The sequence below is a fragment of the Gopherus flavomarginatus genome, chromosome 10 (genome assembly GCF_025201925.1).
Source record: "Gopherus flavomarginatus isolate rGopFla2 chromosome 10, rGopFla2.mat.asm, whole genome shotgun sequence".
In the NCBI taxonomy this organism is placed as follows: Eukaryota; Metazoa; Chordata; order Testudines; family Testudinidae; genus Gopherus; species Gopherus flavomarginatus.
The window spans coordinates 50,924,648-50,940,108 of record NC_066626.1 but is presented as its reverse complement, the minus strand read 5'-3'; the positions used below and the strand labels follow the sequence as shown (position 1 = coordinate 50,940,108).

At 42.6% G+C, this 15,461-nt stretch overlaps 1 protein-coding gene across 5 annotated transcripts in view; it reads right to left on the bottom strand.

Moving 5' to 3' along the window:
- CCDC148 (coiled-coil domain containing 148) overlaps positions 1 to 15,461 on the bottom strand; it is a 120,832-nt gene that overhangs the window by 73,842 nt on the left and 31,529 nt on the right. For 4 of the 5 annotated variants that reach the window (XM_050969244.1, XM_050969241.1, XM_050969240.1 and 1 more), the window contains 4 exons: positions 13,049 to 13,131; positions 12,745 to 12,908; positions 12,290 to 12,385; positions 11,982 to 12,163 (listed from right to left, as the gene is read on the bottom strand). In XM_050969244.1, coding sequence (XP_050825201.1) covers positions 11,982 to 12,163; positions 12,290 to 12,385; positions 12,745 to 12,908; positions 13,049 to 13,131 — 525 coding nt within the window. The remainder of the gene's footprint in view (positions 1 to 11,981; positions 12,164 to 12,289; positions 12,386 to 12,744; positions 12,909 to 13,048; positions 13,132 to 15,461) is intronic. The other variant, XM_050969245.1, reaches the window with a different exon arrangement.

The following is a 15,461-nucleotide window of genomic DNA, read 5'->3' as shown; positions in this document are numbered from 1 at the left end:
TCTAATGCTTCCCTAACAGAGGAAGTGCCAAGTGTTATAAGAGGTTTTTTAATCAAAATACTAGAAAGTAATACATCTTGCTTCACATGAAGTGCATATAATGTAATAAAATTCTAACACTTATATATTGTGTGACAGTATTAATTAGGTGCAGATTTAGTGTCAATATTCAAATGTAATTCAGATACACATGAAATGATAGTATAATGTACAAATGTGCATCTCAAAACAAGTGTGCCATGAACAGATATTACTGACCTCAAGTCCATTTTTGCCCCCTCACTGAATTTAATGGATTAATATTTCAATACATCTTTCAAACAAACCATGATTATGCAGATTGCTCCCTTCCCACCAGTACTTGGATGATAAAACTAAAAGCTAAACAGTATGTTTACTACTAATTATGTATATACAATATTAGTATGATGCCCACAACCGTGGCCAGTCGAGCTGGTACAACCGTCCTCAGTAGACTAAGCATGTTTGATGAGGATGATTAATATTATATTTAATATTATGCAAGGACCTAAAACAAACACCAGAAACTCTAATGCACTGAAAAACATTGATTTGATTACTCCACTGTTTTCTAGAAGAAATCCCGAAAAAAGAGTTACCTTTTCCATAACTGGTGTTCTTCGAGGGGTGCTTTTATACTTAATACTTCTATACTTAATAAAATCACTTTTGTTTATTAACAAACCCAGAGTAAGTGATTAAAACCTGGAGGAGCAAACAGCTGTGCATCTCTCTCTCTATCAGTGTTATAAAGGGTGGACAATTTATGAGTTTACCCTGTATACGTTTTATACAGAGTAAAATTGATTTATTTGGGGTTTGGATCCCACTGGGAGCTGGGTGTCTGGGTGCTGGAGCTAGGTAACCTGCTGAGTGGTTTTCAGTTAAAGCCTGCAGCTTTGGTGGTTCGGGCGGGGGAGGGTTCAGACCTAGGTCTGTGTTGCAGAAGACTAGCATGTCGGCAGGTCTGCGCCTCACTGGACAGCCCAGAAAGCAGGAGCCATGACACCTTCTCATGGACACTGTGGAGGCCATGGACCACGCAGCTGTGTTCGCTGCATCCGAAGCTGCCTGCAGGGTTGCCCTGGTAGCTGTTGTGCCCTCCTCCACCAGCACTTTGAACTCCTTCCTGAAGGGAGTCCTCGAACTTCGGCAGGGAGCCCCACAGATTGAACTCACACCAGCCCTGGAGAGCCTGGTGGTTCACCACCTGTAACTGGAAGCTCAAAGACAAAAACATTTTTCTTCCAAATCAGTCCAGCCTCCTTGAATCTTTATTTTTCGGAGTAGAGGCTGGTTGGTCCTGCTGTTCCCTGTGGTTGACTGACTCGACCACCAGGGAGTTAGGACCAGGGTGGTTGTATAAGTATTCATGCCACTTAGTGGGTACAAAATACTTGTGTTCCGCTCTTTTACAGATGGGGGCCAATGAGGTCGGGGTTTGCCACAGGGCATTTGAAATTTTCACCACCCCTTCGTGGAGAGGCACGGCCACCCTACCCGGTACTGAAAAGGACAGTACATTAAACAGAGTCCGAGGGCTCCTCCATCTCCTCTGCTTGGAGATGGAGGCTTGATGCCACCCTTTTTAAGAGTTCTTGGTGGGTCCTAAAGTCCTCCTGCGGGACGGAGGGAGGGGGGGCTGTAATCGCCTCATCCGGGGAGGGTGAGGAGGCTGGCGTGGTATTCTGTGTCCCCACCAGCACCAGAGGGTCCACCACCTGGTCAGTCTGCAGGCATGGTGCCGAGGATGTATGTCTCATCGGCTCCCTCCTCAGAGGTCTAGAAAGGGAGGTCGATGGTCCTTCTGAGGCTCCGGCCACCGAGCGAGCCCCCACTGGGGTGGGGTCCTGGAGTGGAATGACGAATGGAAACAACACTGACATTCGTACCATGACTGGCTGCAATAGCCCCTCTGAAATGAGGACCTTTGGTGTCGTGTGCCTCATCCCATCAGTGTTTGCTCCTCAAGATGGAACGGTGCCAAGAGTCTCGGTCAGACGGAACGCAACCAGACAACCTAGTGGGCATCGAGGGTGATCCATGTGGATCTTGCCCTGAACAGTCGCTGGGCAGCAAATGGCGTCAGAAACATGCCCTTGACTGAGACTGTACCGAGCCGGGGGTGACTGCAAAGATCCCAGTGGCGGCTTGCATCTGAAGTGTGTGGCCAATAGCGGTGGTGCTCCTGGTACTGGCATGGACATAACATCCCGGGCCGCCTGCAGGGACTCCGGACATCTGGGGAAGCCTGCTCCAAATGGGCTGTGATACTCCGCAGAGGCCTAGAGGCTGGTGGGGATCAAGGATTGCCCAACATGGGTCTAGCCTCTATCCCGGCTTTATTCTGGTGCCGTGGCGAAGAAGGCCTATTCCTAGCCTTCTTGGAATGCCCCGTGGACAGGGAGTGGTGCTGACTAGTCAATGGTGCCAAAGGGTTGCTGTGCATCAACACCATGGTGCCTGGTGAGGACTCGGGGTGGTGCGCTGAAGCTAGGGTCAGCGCCGACTCCATCAAAATAGCCCGGAGCCTAACGTCCCTTTCTCCCTTGGTCCAAGGCTTAAACAACTTGTAAATCTTGCAGCGATCACTGAGATGAGTTCCCCCAAATAGTGTGAACAGTCTGTGTGCAGATCACTCACTGGCATAGATTGCCTACAAGTGTTGCACAACTTAAAACCTGGAGCACGGGGCATGCCCCAGGCCAGGCACTCTAGCTGAACTAACTAACTATAGGTACCGTACACTGAACGAACAAGCAGTTCTGGGGACGAGCTACAACAAAGGTGGAGCAGAGCAGTTCTGAAGCACTTTCACTGACGGCAAGAAGGAACTGAGGGTGGCGGGAGCATGCAGCTCCCCTTATACTGTGCCATGGAGGCACCACTCCAGGAGTCGTTAGGGTACTCCCCTATGGATACTGCTAGGGTAAAACTTCCGGCACCAGTGCATGTGGTGAGCATGCACACCTATTGTGGAATACACATGAACAATCGCTCGAAGAAGCAGCAGTAACTCAGCTAGTCTGCAACACAGAGAAGTTTATGTGTTCAAGATATACTCACCTGAATGATAAAAAAAAAATTAAGCAATTTTTATACAGTCAGGAATGTCAGGGTAGTTTTGGCAAAACAGACAAATGGGCTTCTACGACCCAAGATGCTAAAATATATTCATATGAGATTAGGTTTCCTGATAAAATCCCTTTTTATCATCTCTACCAAGAACACCCAAATGTGCTACCTATAACCATTTAAAAAACAAACAAACACAAACAAACAAAAAACAAAAAAGCATGCTACTTTTTAATACAATAGCTTCCATTACCATGGAAATAATTTCATTGTAAAGCAGCCCTTGAGGAGCCAATCACTGAAGTAAGGGAAGATCATTATTCCTGACTAATGTAACTGAGTGGCCACTATCTCCAGAATCTTCATAAAGACCCTGATGGTGGCAGATATTCTGAAAGGGAGCACTCAATACTGAAAGTGCCAACCACAATATAAAATCTCGTGAGATAGATGCTTTTTGATATGAATATATACACATTTTGTAGGTAGAGGGCCACGAAGTAGTCTCTTGGATCCAGAGATGGAATTATAGCTGTGATAATTACCATTCTGATCATCAGTTTTGAAGAAAGCATTCAACAATTTGAGATCCAAGATGGGCCTCCATCCACCCTTTTTCTGGGGAACCAGAAAGTACCCGGACTAGAACCCCTTCCCTCTGTGTTGGGCAGAAACTGTGTCTATGGTTCTTATGTGGAGAAAGGAGAGGAGAGGACTTCTTGGCTCAAAGTTCACAACATGGGTCCCTGAAAAGGAATAGGGGTTGGGTGGAGAAAAAAGGTATAATGGATGGAATAGCCTGATATTATAACCTCCAATACCCATTGGTTGGAAGTAATCTGCACCCATGAGGTTTAGCAATGGGAGAGAAAGTCCATAAAGGTTGGGAGGCACAGCTTTAGATCCTGAAGGTGAAAAAGTTTTTGACCATCAACCAATACATCAAAATTGTCTAAACATAAATTAGGAAAGATGACTAGTAGTAGTAGTAGAAGTAGTGGATGGTTCTCTCTTCTGGAGCCTAAGTCTCTTCTTAGGCAGTTCTGAAGATCTGTGCTAGACAAGGAACTGGACTGGGATCTTAGCCATCTTTGACCTTCTGAATCTTTTTATTTGCAGGTGTACAGATAGCAAGGGACCAGAGTGGTGTTCTTGAATCCTCGACAGTGTGCAAGATTCACACAAGGATTCACTGAAAAGCTTGAGCCTCTCAAAAGGAAGGCCCTCAGTGTGTTCTGGACTTCCCTCAGGAATCCTAAGGACTGGGGCCAAGAGGCACTGTGCATGACACAGTCACTGTAGAAACAGAGCAAGCTGCTCTGTTCGCTGCATCAAAGCCCTCACTAGTAATTGGCCCTCCACAATAATCACCTGAAATTGCTTCCAAAAAGTCTAAGAGGGATATATTCAACAAAGGAGTTACATTTGCTGTAGGTTGTGCAATTATATTTGGCCACAAAAGCTTGGTAGTTGCTGGTCCTAAATTGCAATGTCGTAGAAGAGTAGCTCTTGCAGCCAAAGAGATCCATGTGGTTTTGGTCCTTGTCATATAGGGTTTCTTTTATTGTGTTGCCTGAGAGGCTCATTCTCAACATCAATGAACAAAAATTGTTGGGTGAACAAAAATTCAGAGCCCTTAGTTGGAACATAATATTTTTTGTCTGTTCTTCTACATGGTGGAGGTGGTCAGCATCTACCAGACTGAGAATCTATTTGAACCTGCCAAAACATTCAGACAAAGTTACCTGACCAGAAGTTGCAGTGTGAAGAATGTCCAAAAGTTTATGTTAAGTCTTGCGACCCTCCTCTAAGGGAATCTGGAGCTAGTCATCCTCTTTATAAACTCCTGAAACTGTTTAAAACAATACACATTAGAGGGCCAAGGGGGTATTACTGCTTCATCAGATGAAGAGTAGGAAGATATGCTAGTTTGTGGAGTCCTGTTCTCATCAGCCCTTACTCTTGTTCCTCAAAAAGACTCCCTGTGAGATGGAAGATGGTTGGGAGGAACAGGGGATTGCTGACTGCTGTCTCTGGCACTCCCCATGGGTGCTCTGGAAAACGCTTGCTGATAGGCAGCCCATTTCTTGAAGCATTTCTTTCAGAAAAAAAAAATGTCAAGAGAGGCAGTTCTGGGTTGGTAATCGAGCAAGCCTCATACTGAAACCTGAGAGTCAGAAGAAGGTGTCACAGATATGGAAATTTCCTGCAATATCTTTGGGAGATCCTAATATAGTAAGTTTATGTATCATTGTGGGCTAGGGATTGTATGTAATTCCATGCAGGAAGGTGACCACAGCCCTCCAGAAACTATGAACGTTAGGGGGTGATTAGGCAGATTCACTCAGGTTGTAACACCTCTCGAGAGGTCCCACCATCTGGAGAGGCTCACATATACTGGTTCAGACTGGATTCTCTGGAGACCAGAAAAAGAAAGGTCTCTTGGATAAATAGCCAGCCTTTAAATTGACTCGTGGCCTTCTTTTTGACACAGCAAATGGATAGAACCTTATGTCCAAGAGGAGGGCCCCCATTCTTAGTCCTTCCAACCTTACCCTGACGTCTGACAAAGCCAGACACTGGAGTTCAGGTGACCTTAGATTAGCATGTGTGTAGGTTCTTTAATTCTTTTGAATATGTTTTCTCTGTAATGCTTTCACCATAAGAATAAACATGCTTACTTATAAAGGACTGTATGGTAACTTATAACAGTGGGCAGTTATGCTCTTTATAGTCCCTGAAGAGAAAGCAAAGCACAGATGCTGGTCTGTTTAGGTGGTCTGGCTTGCTGGAAATGACAGAAAATGCAGGGAATGGAGCAGCCTGGAAAAACCCCTGTCAGAAAGGAGAGAGAGGTGACAGTTGGCAGCTTAAAAGTAGGTGCTTTTTCTGGATCACAGAAGAGGAAAAAAAAAACACATGCAGTTGCCCTGAACTGTGTAAGTAAGAACGGCTATATTGGATGAGACCAATGGTCCAGCTAGCTCAGTATCCTGTCAGTGGCCCTTGCCAGATGCTTCAGAGAGAATGAACACAACAGGACAATTATCGTATCCCAGAATCTGGCAGTCAGAGGTTTGTATCATCTTCACGGACAGCGGTTGTGATCAGGGAAGTTGTGGGTCTCTTTTCATGAGTATCAGAGAGCTAGATGGTACTGGTGATGTACAGGGTTCTCATACAGAATCTTTCAGTGCTCATTATAATTGGAGATATACCAATCTCCTAGAACTGGAAGGGACCTTGAAAGATCTTTGAGTCCAGTCCCCTGCCTTCACTAGCAGGACCAAGTACTGACTTTTGCACCAGATGGCCCCTTCAGAGATTGAACTCACAACCCTGGGTTTAATAGGCCTATGCTCAAACCACTGAGCTATCCCTAGCTGAGGGTACTCAGGCTCATCTGAGACAAACAAGTCTCTGGAGAAGCTAAACTCCTGTGGTGGTGGGTGGATCTGAGCTGAAAACTAGCGAGGCTCTGTGGTGGTAGGCAGCAGCACTGAGGATGACCTTTGCTTCTCTGGTATGGGTCTATCACCTTGTAATGCAGATTGAATACTTGAAGTAACATGGGAGGAGAACCCACAGTCAGTGCCAATCTCTTTGAAGCAGAATTCTTAGGATCACTAACACCTTGGAAGTGTCAGGGAGGTATTGAAGCTGACTTTGGTACTAAGGAATACTGGGTACCATGTGGCTCAGAAGATTGTGGACTTAGCAGAAGAATCCTCAGTTCCAAGGGAGCCTGGTGGGATGCAAGCTCTCCAGAACAGCAGGTCTTTGTGGTGACCTAGGTTTCTTGGCACCAACTTTTCTTTGAGGAGACTTGGAACTCTTCTTTCCCCAAAGTCGTGGTGTTGTACACTGTGGTTATGTCCCGCAAAAATATAGCAGCTGAGCAGACTGAGGAGGTCGACAACATACTGTGCTCACTGAAGGACAGCTTTACAGGGGTGGTCGTGGGGTGTCTGGGCCCATATTGGAGGCAGGTTGAAGGAAAAGCCTGATCTTAATCTCCCTATTTTTTCTAGACCTAGTCTTAAACCCCAAAACCCCAAAAGATTTTAGGCTCATGGGACATGAGTGTCCCCTAAGCAGTCGATACAGTGAGAGTGATAGTCACTAAGTAGAATAGAATTCCAGCAAGTGAGGCAATGTTTAAATCTCATGCATTTAGGCATATCCTGAGGATAAAAACTCCCAAAGGGGAAGAGCTCCCTTGGGGAAGGGTGAGGGGGAGAACTGACAAAAAAATCTCCTCAAACAAAACTAAAAGCTACTGAAAACTAAAGACAACAAACCCTAACAATAAATGAAGACTAAAGCTATCCTTAAAGGGGAATCTAGCTAGAAGAAGGCACTACAATATGCTCCTCTCAGGCAGAGGCAATTGATGGCATTTTGTCCAACATTCATCGGGCATGAAGGCATGAGGCTAGCTAAGGGCACATGTACGGACCAACAGGCACTGCTACCAAAAGTCTCTCTGATCAAAGACATGCTCACCTGAAGTGGAGGACCAAAGGGACATTACTTGAAGAAGAATGGGGAACTTTATTGTTCTCATCTATGAAGATGAGATGAAGACCAATGGCTAAAAGTTGCTTTTCTTCCTCCCTAGCTTTCATGTAACAAGAGCATTTTCTAGTACACCATTACATTAAAAATGGCTGTGTGGAAACAGTGGTAAAGGTCCCTAGTTATGACTATAGCATGGTTGCAATAGTACATTAAGGGAGAACACTAGAGTGAGACAAAGCAATTGTTTGCAAACCTTCAAAATTGCCGTTTGTTCTTGATCTTTTTGTTCACTTTTTCCTCACTGTTTTTCATCACATGAATGTTTGAGGCTACTTTGGGTGTGACTATTCATATTCATACACAAAAATAAGTATCTGCATAAGACTACTACAGAAAGTGACCTCCCCTGCTTATAATACTCTAGCCCGGGGTAGGCAACCTATGGCATGCGTGCCGAAGGCGGCACATGAGCTGATTGTCAGTGGCACTCACATTGCCTGGGTCCTGGCCACCGGTTCGGGGGGCTCAGCATTTTAATTTAATTTTAAATGAAGCTTCTTAAACATTTTAAAAACCTTATTTACTTTACATACAACAATAGTTTAGTTATATATTACAGACGTTTAGAAAGAGATCTTCTAAAAACGTTAATGTATTACTGGCACGCGAAACCTTAAATTAGAGTGAATAAATGAAGACTTGGCACACCACTTCTGAAAGGTTGCTGACCCCTGCTCTAGCCATTAAGTCTGGGAGTAGAAACAGTACCATCTGAATTTAGTGACCAATAGTTCATGTTGTAGTTGAGGTAAATACTTTGCAAAACTAGAGGTATTAAGAGTTTCTATTACAGTGTTTGCAAATTATCTGCAATTCTGCAAATGTATTTGTAATTATTCAAAGAGTAAAAAGGGATAAATTAAACAGAAAGTTTTTTGCTACAATTAGTTTGTCCAGCTCTAATGGACACAAAGTTCCCACCATGACAGCTGGTAATCACGTTTGGTAACAATTTGAACCCTAGCCATAAGCTATCATATGATGGAGATAAAGGAAGCTTTTTGTACCTTCCCAGAGGTACTTGTTCACATTTTCCTGTATTTGTAGGCTACTATAATTGACTAAATTGACTAAGCTGACAATTTTGCATGGGATGCAAGAGGAGAAAAAACCCACAAAGATTCATCTTCATTCTTGGTAAAGAAATATTTTAAGACCTGCCCATTTTATTTATTTTAAACAAAATGACTCTCAGATTCTATGGTCAGATGGGAACATCATCATCAAGTCTGATCATCTACATAGCAGGCTATAGAACCACACCCAGTAACATCTCCATCGATCTCATAACTCTAAATAAATCTCTCAGAAAAATATCCAGTCTTGATTTCAATATTTCAAGTGACTAGAATACACCATGTCTCTATTCAGATTGTTCCAATGACTAGTTACTCTCACTGATGGATCTCCATCTTCATGAGAAGAGAGATGGAGAAGTTCTTTAGGTCTCCAAAAAGGGATCTGGAGAACCTTCAGGAAGAAGTTTGTGGTTCATCCTGATCCACTCATGGACTTTCAACTGCCAGTTCTGCAGCTCCATGCCAAGGTTCATCAGTTTCTCATAGACAGTCAAAGAAAGTGTGATTCAGCCTCCTGAGGATTCATACTTTTCCCTTCAGATACATTAGGGGTGTTGCACATTACCAGGCAGAATGTCCTGGAACATAGTTTTAGTTTAGCTTCCGTGAATATCCAATATATCATCTAAAATATCTGAGAGTTTGAGTACACTACAGATAATATTTAAACAGATACCATACCTCTCTAGATGCCAAGTGATGTCAGAATTTCACCATGGTGAAAACATGGCCCAAATTTTAAATGTGGCGCTTGCTTTCATACACATCTTTCTTCCACTAGAAGTGTCTATAACCAGTATTTGGTTTCAGAACTGAAACATGGCAATTGTCCTATACATAATAACTCCTCTCAGGCAGCTGCTTCCTTTGAAGCAGATTTACCAAGAGTTAATCCCTAGCTTTATATCCCCTAAAGAATATAAACAATTCATAAGGGAAGTTAACCTCTTCAACTCATAATCCCCAGATATCCTTTACAATAGCCAGGACAATGTAAACTGGATGTGCTGTTGAATCTGCAGACAGACAGACTGCAACAATACCACTGAATGAGATGTCAACTTCCCCAGCATGTCAACCATATGACCAGGACCGGCGCTAGGGGTTTAAGTGCCCTAGGCAGACAGCAATTTCGCCGCCCCACGCACTGGTCCCGTGGCTCCGCTGGAGCTGCCGCAGTGGTGCCTGCGGGGGGTCCGGTGCTCCGTGCCTCCGGTGGAGCTGCCGCAGTGATGCCTGCGGGTGGTCCACCGGAGCCACGCGAGCAGCCGACCATCCGCAGGCATGACTGCAGCAGCTCCACCGGACCCGCCGCAGGCACCACTGCAGCAGCTCCGCCAGAGCCGCCTGCCGCCCCCTCCAGCAAAACGGCGCCCACTAATTATTCTGGCGCCCTAGGCGATTGCCTAGGCTGCCTAAATGGTAACGCCGGCCGTGTATATGACTGCTGATTGTTGTACCAGACACATCCAACTATACAGCAGGGCTAGATTTACATGACATACTCTGACATTTTATTCATTTGAAAGGACACTGCACAGTATGCATATTTTGAATATACAAATAAGTAGTTTAATACTCAATTCCTCTTTCAGTTATTTAGATAATTTAGACATTTACCTGTATCCTTAGAACTTGAGGTAAAAAAGGTGTTTATACACTCAGCAGTTTGATTGTGGCATATTTCAGGATTTTCTATAACAAAATATATGTCCCAGCAGCAGTAAAAAGGGAGATTTAATTTAAAAAAAACTATATAATCCAGCACCTCAAAATTAAAAATGTTACCTACCAATAGTAGCCTCAATTTCATAATTTGCTGTTTCCTCAACTATGCAGTTTGGTAGTTTTAATTATCTGTAATATTTACTTGTTTTTTCATGTCTTAAACAAGAAATGAAACACTCACCTATTCCAACTCTACCAACAAAAAGAATAATAGCTACCTCAGCATCTGAGCCTGACTTTTACCTCTTATAAGTCTTTCATCCATCCACTGACAGGGAGATTGTACCTTTTCCTTGGAGTTAGTGAGTAACTAAATATAAGATGCGCGCGTACACACACACACACACACACACGAACTATGTTTGGAACAGCTAACTAAATTTTAAGACTTTGTAATTCTATTTCAGGGTTCTCAAATTCAGATGAGAGTAAACTTGGGGCTTCTCTACACATCAGACAATGGCAAGCTGGGGTGTGGGTGAGCACTAGTCTGTCTTGCTCTAATTGTGAATGTGCACCCTGCTGAAACAGGACTAGCTCAAAGCACTCCAATGTACTGTTAATATGCATCAGCAGAGTGCACATGAACAGTTACAGCATGGCACGCTAGTGCAGGGTAGATTCACACACCAGATTGCCACAGTCTAATTGTTCATGTAGAAACACCCTTTCTAAAGTACTCTATAGTTATCAGAATTTTGAAACAAAATTATAGCCTTGTAATTAAACATTTGGTCTCTACTATCCCTAAAATAAAATATTTCTAGGAAGAGTTATACAATATCAGTATTGCCAATTCTCACCATTTTTGTTGTTACTATTTTTACTACTGTAGCCTGTACAAGTTTTAGACATAGACAAGCACTCCACTGAACTAGGTGCTATACAAACACAAAACAAAACAAAAAAACCCAAACAAACAGTCTTAAAGCCCTACCTCTTGGGGGCAGCTGATTCTCTTTTTTTAAAAATGGTCCCTTTAAAATGCTCCAAACTAGACCTATAAATAGCTTTTATAATATGTCTTCATGGTAATCTATTGCTGCAATGATCTGCACTTCATGAAAAGATTAGGACTCTGCTGTCACACGAGTGTTTATATTTTAGATTTCCCTAAGGAAGGAAGTGCAAATGTTTTTTCCTAATGTGAAATAATTACCATGCAAAAATAATGTTCAAAGGAATTTCTATCCATTGAAGGACAAAGCCTGTGAAGATGACATTTGCTATACGTCATACTGTTGGTTCTTTAATCCATAAAGAATTTTGCTTATTATTTCAGGCAAGTTCTTTTGAAAAGAGTTGCAATTCTCTCTGCTGTGCAAATAATTATTGACAATTTAATCTCATAGAACTGGATAGAGAGTCAACTATGTATTGTACTCAACAAACGAAATAATTCTCCTACAAAAGGAACTACAGTCTGGAGATGACAGAACATATAGAACAGTTTGTTATCCTGCCCTCAAAAAATGAATCAAAAACAGATTTTATTACCTGGATATTACTTTTAACTGTTGATCAATCTCTTGAAGTTTAGACCAATATTCATCTGCAAATTTATGGAATTCATTAAAGACTGAAGACTTCAAATCGGGGTATGGACATTCCAAGGCCAGTAACTGTATAGGAACTTTATGAAAAAGGCTAGTTTTCTCTTCAAAAGAGTATATTAGTACCTGAAAGGGGAAAAAAACAAAAAACAAAACAAAACAAAAAAACACCACACAGTTATCCGTGGTCAAATACATTTTAATGTTGTGGAGTAACTCAATTAATTTGGAAATATGTGACCACTCTCTTACTTTAGCCTTACAGTCTTCAAGCTCTTGTTCCAAAGCCAGTTTTTCTTGATTAAGTAATTCCAAAATTGTTTTCTGTTGTTCCTTCACAAAGTCTACCTAGTTTTATGAAATATTAACAGTTAAGACTCATATTCTTCATATCAAAACTGTCATTTAGAAGCAAAGCCTAATTTTCTTCTACCATATACCAGTTTTACACAAGTGTAAATTCCTCAAATTAATCCAGATTTACACTGGTGTAAGTGTGAGGATAATCAGGTGCACTGAGGCTGTTGATCATGGCCTTAAAAATTAATAGCTACAACATTTTCTGATAGCATATGCATCTTAAGGTTACATTTCACACTTCTTTTAAAAGGCTTTGAAACTTGTTCTCTCCCTCAAAAACATAATAAGCAAAAGAAAATATTATAAAATTCAAAACAGCAACAAACTGTAAAAGTGAAGTTACCAACCTGCTCTAACACCTTGATTGGAAGGAACTCATATTCCATGGAGGATTTCTGTGAAGAGTAGCACTGCATTTCAGACAGCCTGTATTTCAAATCCTCTCTCAGTTGCCAGATGGGATCTACTGTATTTGTCTGATATGTATCCCGTTCCTTTGATAACTTATGTGCTATAGACAGTTAAACATAAAACTTTCTTAAAAAAAAGAAATATTTACTACATTGTTCTGTAGTTTATCTGAAATGGTGAATACATTTGTTTTTTAAACCCCCACTTAAATTAATCAAGAAATCAAGTGAAAATTCTTACCCAAGTCCCATATATCCAAAAGAAATTCACATTCAAGGCTCCCTTCATCAAGGAGAGTTTGCATTTCTGCTTCCACTTTATGTCTGAAATGTATAATTGAAACTTATGCAAAAACTTTAATTTCTTACTCATATAAACAAAGATAGAAAACTACTGCCCTACACACAATTAATGTTATAACTGAGTAGGGGGAAGACTCTTTATAGGAGGCAACTAGGTGGGCTGGGGCAGAGACTAGGCAAGTCAGCAGAATACAGGATACATATCAGGCCCTCTGGCACCATGCCTATTCCAAAGAAAAGACCACTTTCCTTTGGATTCCTCTCTGTCATGACAATCCCTGGAGGCAGCCTCATCCAGAGGGGTCCCGGATACTGCTACTCCATTGGGGCTGCACTGTTTCTGAGTGACAGGAGCAAGGCTTGAGGACACAGAATTGGAGAGTAGACATGATGTCTCCATACAGATGGCATGGAGCCTCCCACTGATTCTCTATGATCCACAATAAGAGCCTCTATTAGTCATTCAGTCACAAAGGTCTAGTGACCTTGCTAGGCAAAAATGAAAGTATTCAACCATAGTAGTAGGATACTTTAACTTTAGGCTGATCTACAAGAGAAGAGCAGAATAAGTCTCTTTTGCATTCAACAATAGCTGGGGGAAAAAGACACCTTGAACTACACTCTCCTAGAAGAGATTTGCAGGATTAAAAGCTGATCTGAGTTGGCTATGGAAGACACCATCCCTTGGACAAGAGTGCTGCTACTGATCAGCGGAGTGTGGTGATGAATGCAGACCCTCAAAGCATTAAGGGCCCATTTCTACTTGAGTTTTGTATACAAAGTGCTTGCAGGATCAGGCATTGTGTCACCTAAACACTTTGGGGAAAAAAATAAAACCTATCAGGCAGTCAAATATATAATTTCAAGGAAAAACCTGATGGTATTTCCATATTTTACCTCAACAAAATGAAGAAATAGCTTCTGAAGTACATTAGCAGTGCAGTGGCAGCAAGAAGCTTATTCACCATTATTAATTAGGGCCAAATCATGCCTTCAGATGTAAGCAATGGCCTTACCACTCTTTTTGAAATAAGTGTGAGTTGCATATCAGAGGACAGAATGTGACCATTTATAAAGAATTAAACATTAGAGGCTCTGGGGTGGGGAGTTGCCAATATTCCAATAGGTTCTAGGCTGCTCAGATATTGATTGATAGCCAAATATTTGGCTGTGAATATGAGACTGAGACAGAGCACCCCATCCTCCCTCCCTTTACCTATCTGTAAACTCAGTTTAGATGTGTGTAGTTACAATCTCCCACTCTTTTCAAATACTCTACATCTACTGCTATTCGAGTACAGTAACTCCTCACTTAAAGTCGTCCTGGTTAACATTGTTTCGTTGCTGATCAGTTAGGAAACATGCTCGTTTAAAGTTGTGCAATGCTCCCTTCTAACATCGTTTGGCAGCTGCCTGTTTTGTCCACTGCTTGCAGGAAGAGCAGCCCGTTGCAGCTAGCTTGTGGGGGGTTGTAACCAGGGTGGACCAGCAGCCCCCCATCAGATCCCCCTAAGTTCCCTGTGCTGCAGCTGCCCAGCAGGCTATCAATCAGCAGCTCAGCTATCCCTCCCCCCACTGTCATGTGCTGCTCCTTCCCTCTGCCTTGGAGCTACTCCCAGAGACTCCTGCTTGCTGTGCAAGGGGGAAGGGAGGGGATAATGTCAGGGTGTCCCCCTCCCCCCTGCTCCTGCACCCCACTAACCCCTTGTCCATATATAGCATGGAGAGGACACAGATGCAGAGAGACAGAGAGAGCTTGGGGCAGCTGCTGCTGTCTCAACTTCCTGATCCACTTAAAAAGACAATGCACTTAAGAGTGGATCAGCTTACTTAAAGGGGCAGTGTGCATCTCTCTCTCACACACAAGGTGTGTGTCTGTCTCCGTCTGCTATGCTGTCTCCCCTCCCTCGTGTTCGTGCTGCCTTGTGTGAGAGGCTATATTAACAACAATGCGTTAACCCTTGAGGGCTCAGCCGAGTGATAGTTCATCATTTAGCAGCAAGACATTCCCTGGGAAATATCCCTCCCTCTTCCACCCTCTAACTTCACCACCTCAACCAAGCTTCACAATCATCATAGCTGTGAACAATATTAAATTGTTTGTTTAAAACGTGTACTGTGTGTATATCTATATAATACATGTTCTTCACCAGACAAAAAACTATTTCCCTGGACCCTAACCCCCCTTATTTACATTAATTTTTATGGGGAAATTGGATTCGCTTAACATCGTTTCGCTTAAAGTTGCATTTTTCAGGAACATAACTACAACATTAAGCAAGGAGTTACTGTACTTATCTTTTTCTTTCAAAAAAGCAGTCTATACCAACATTTTTGCTATCAAAGTATTT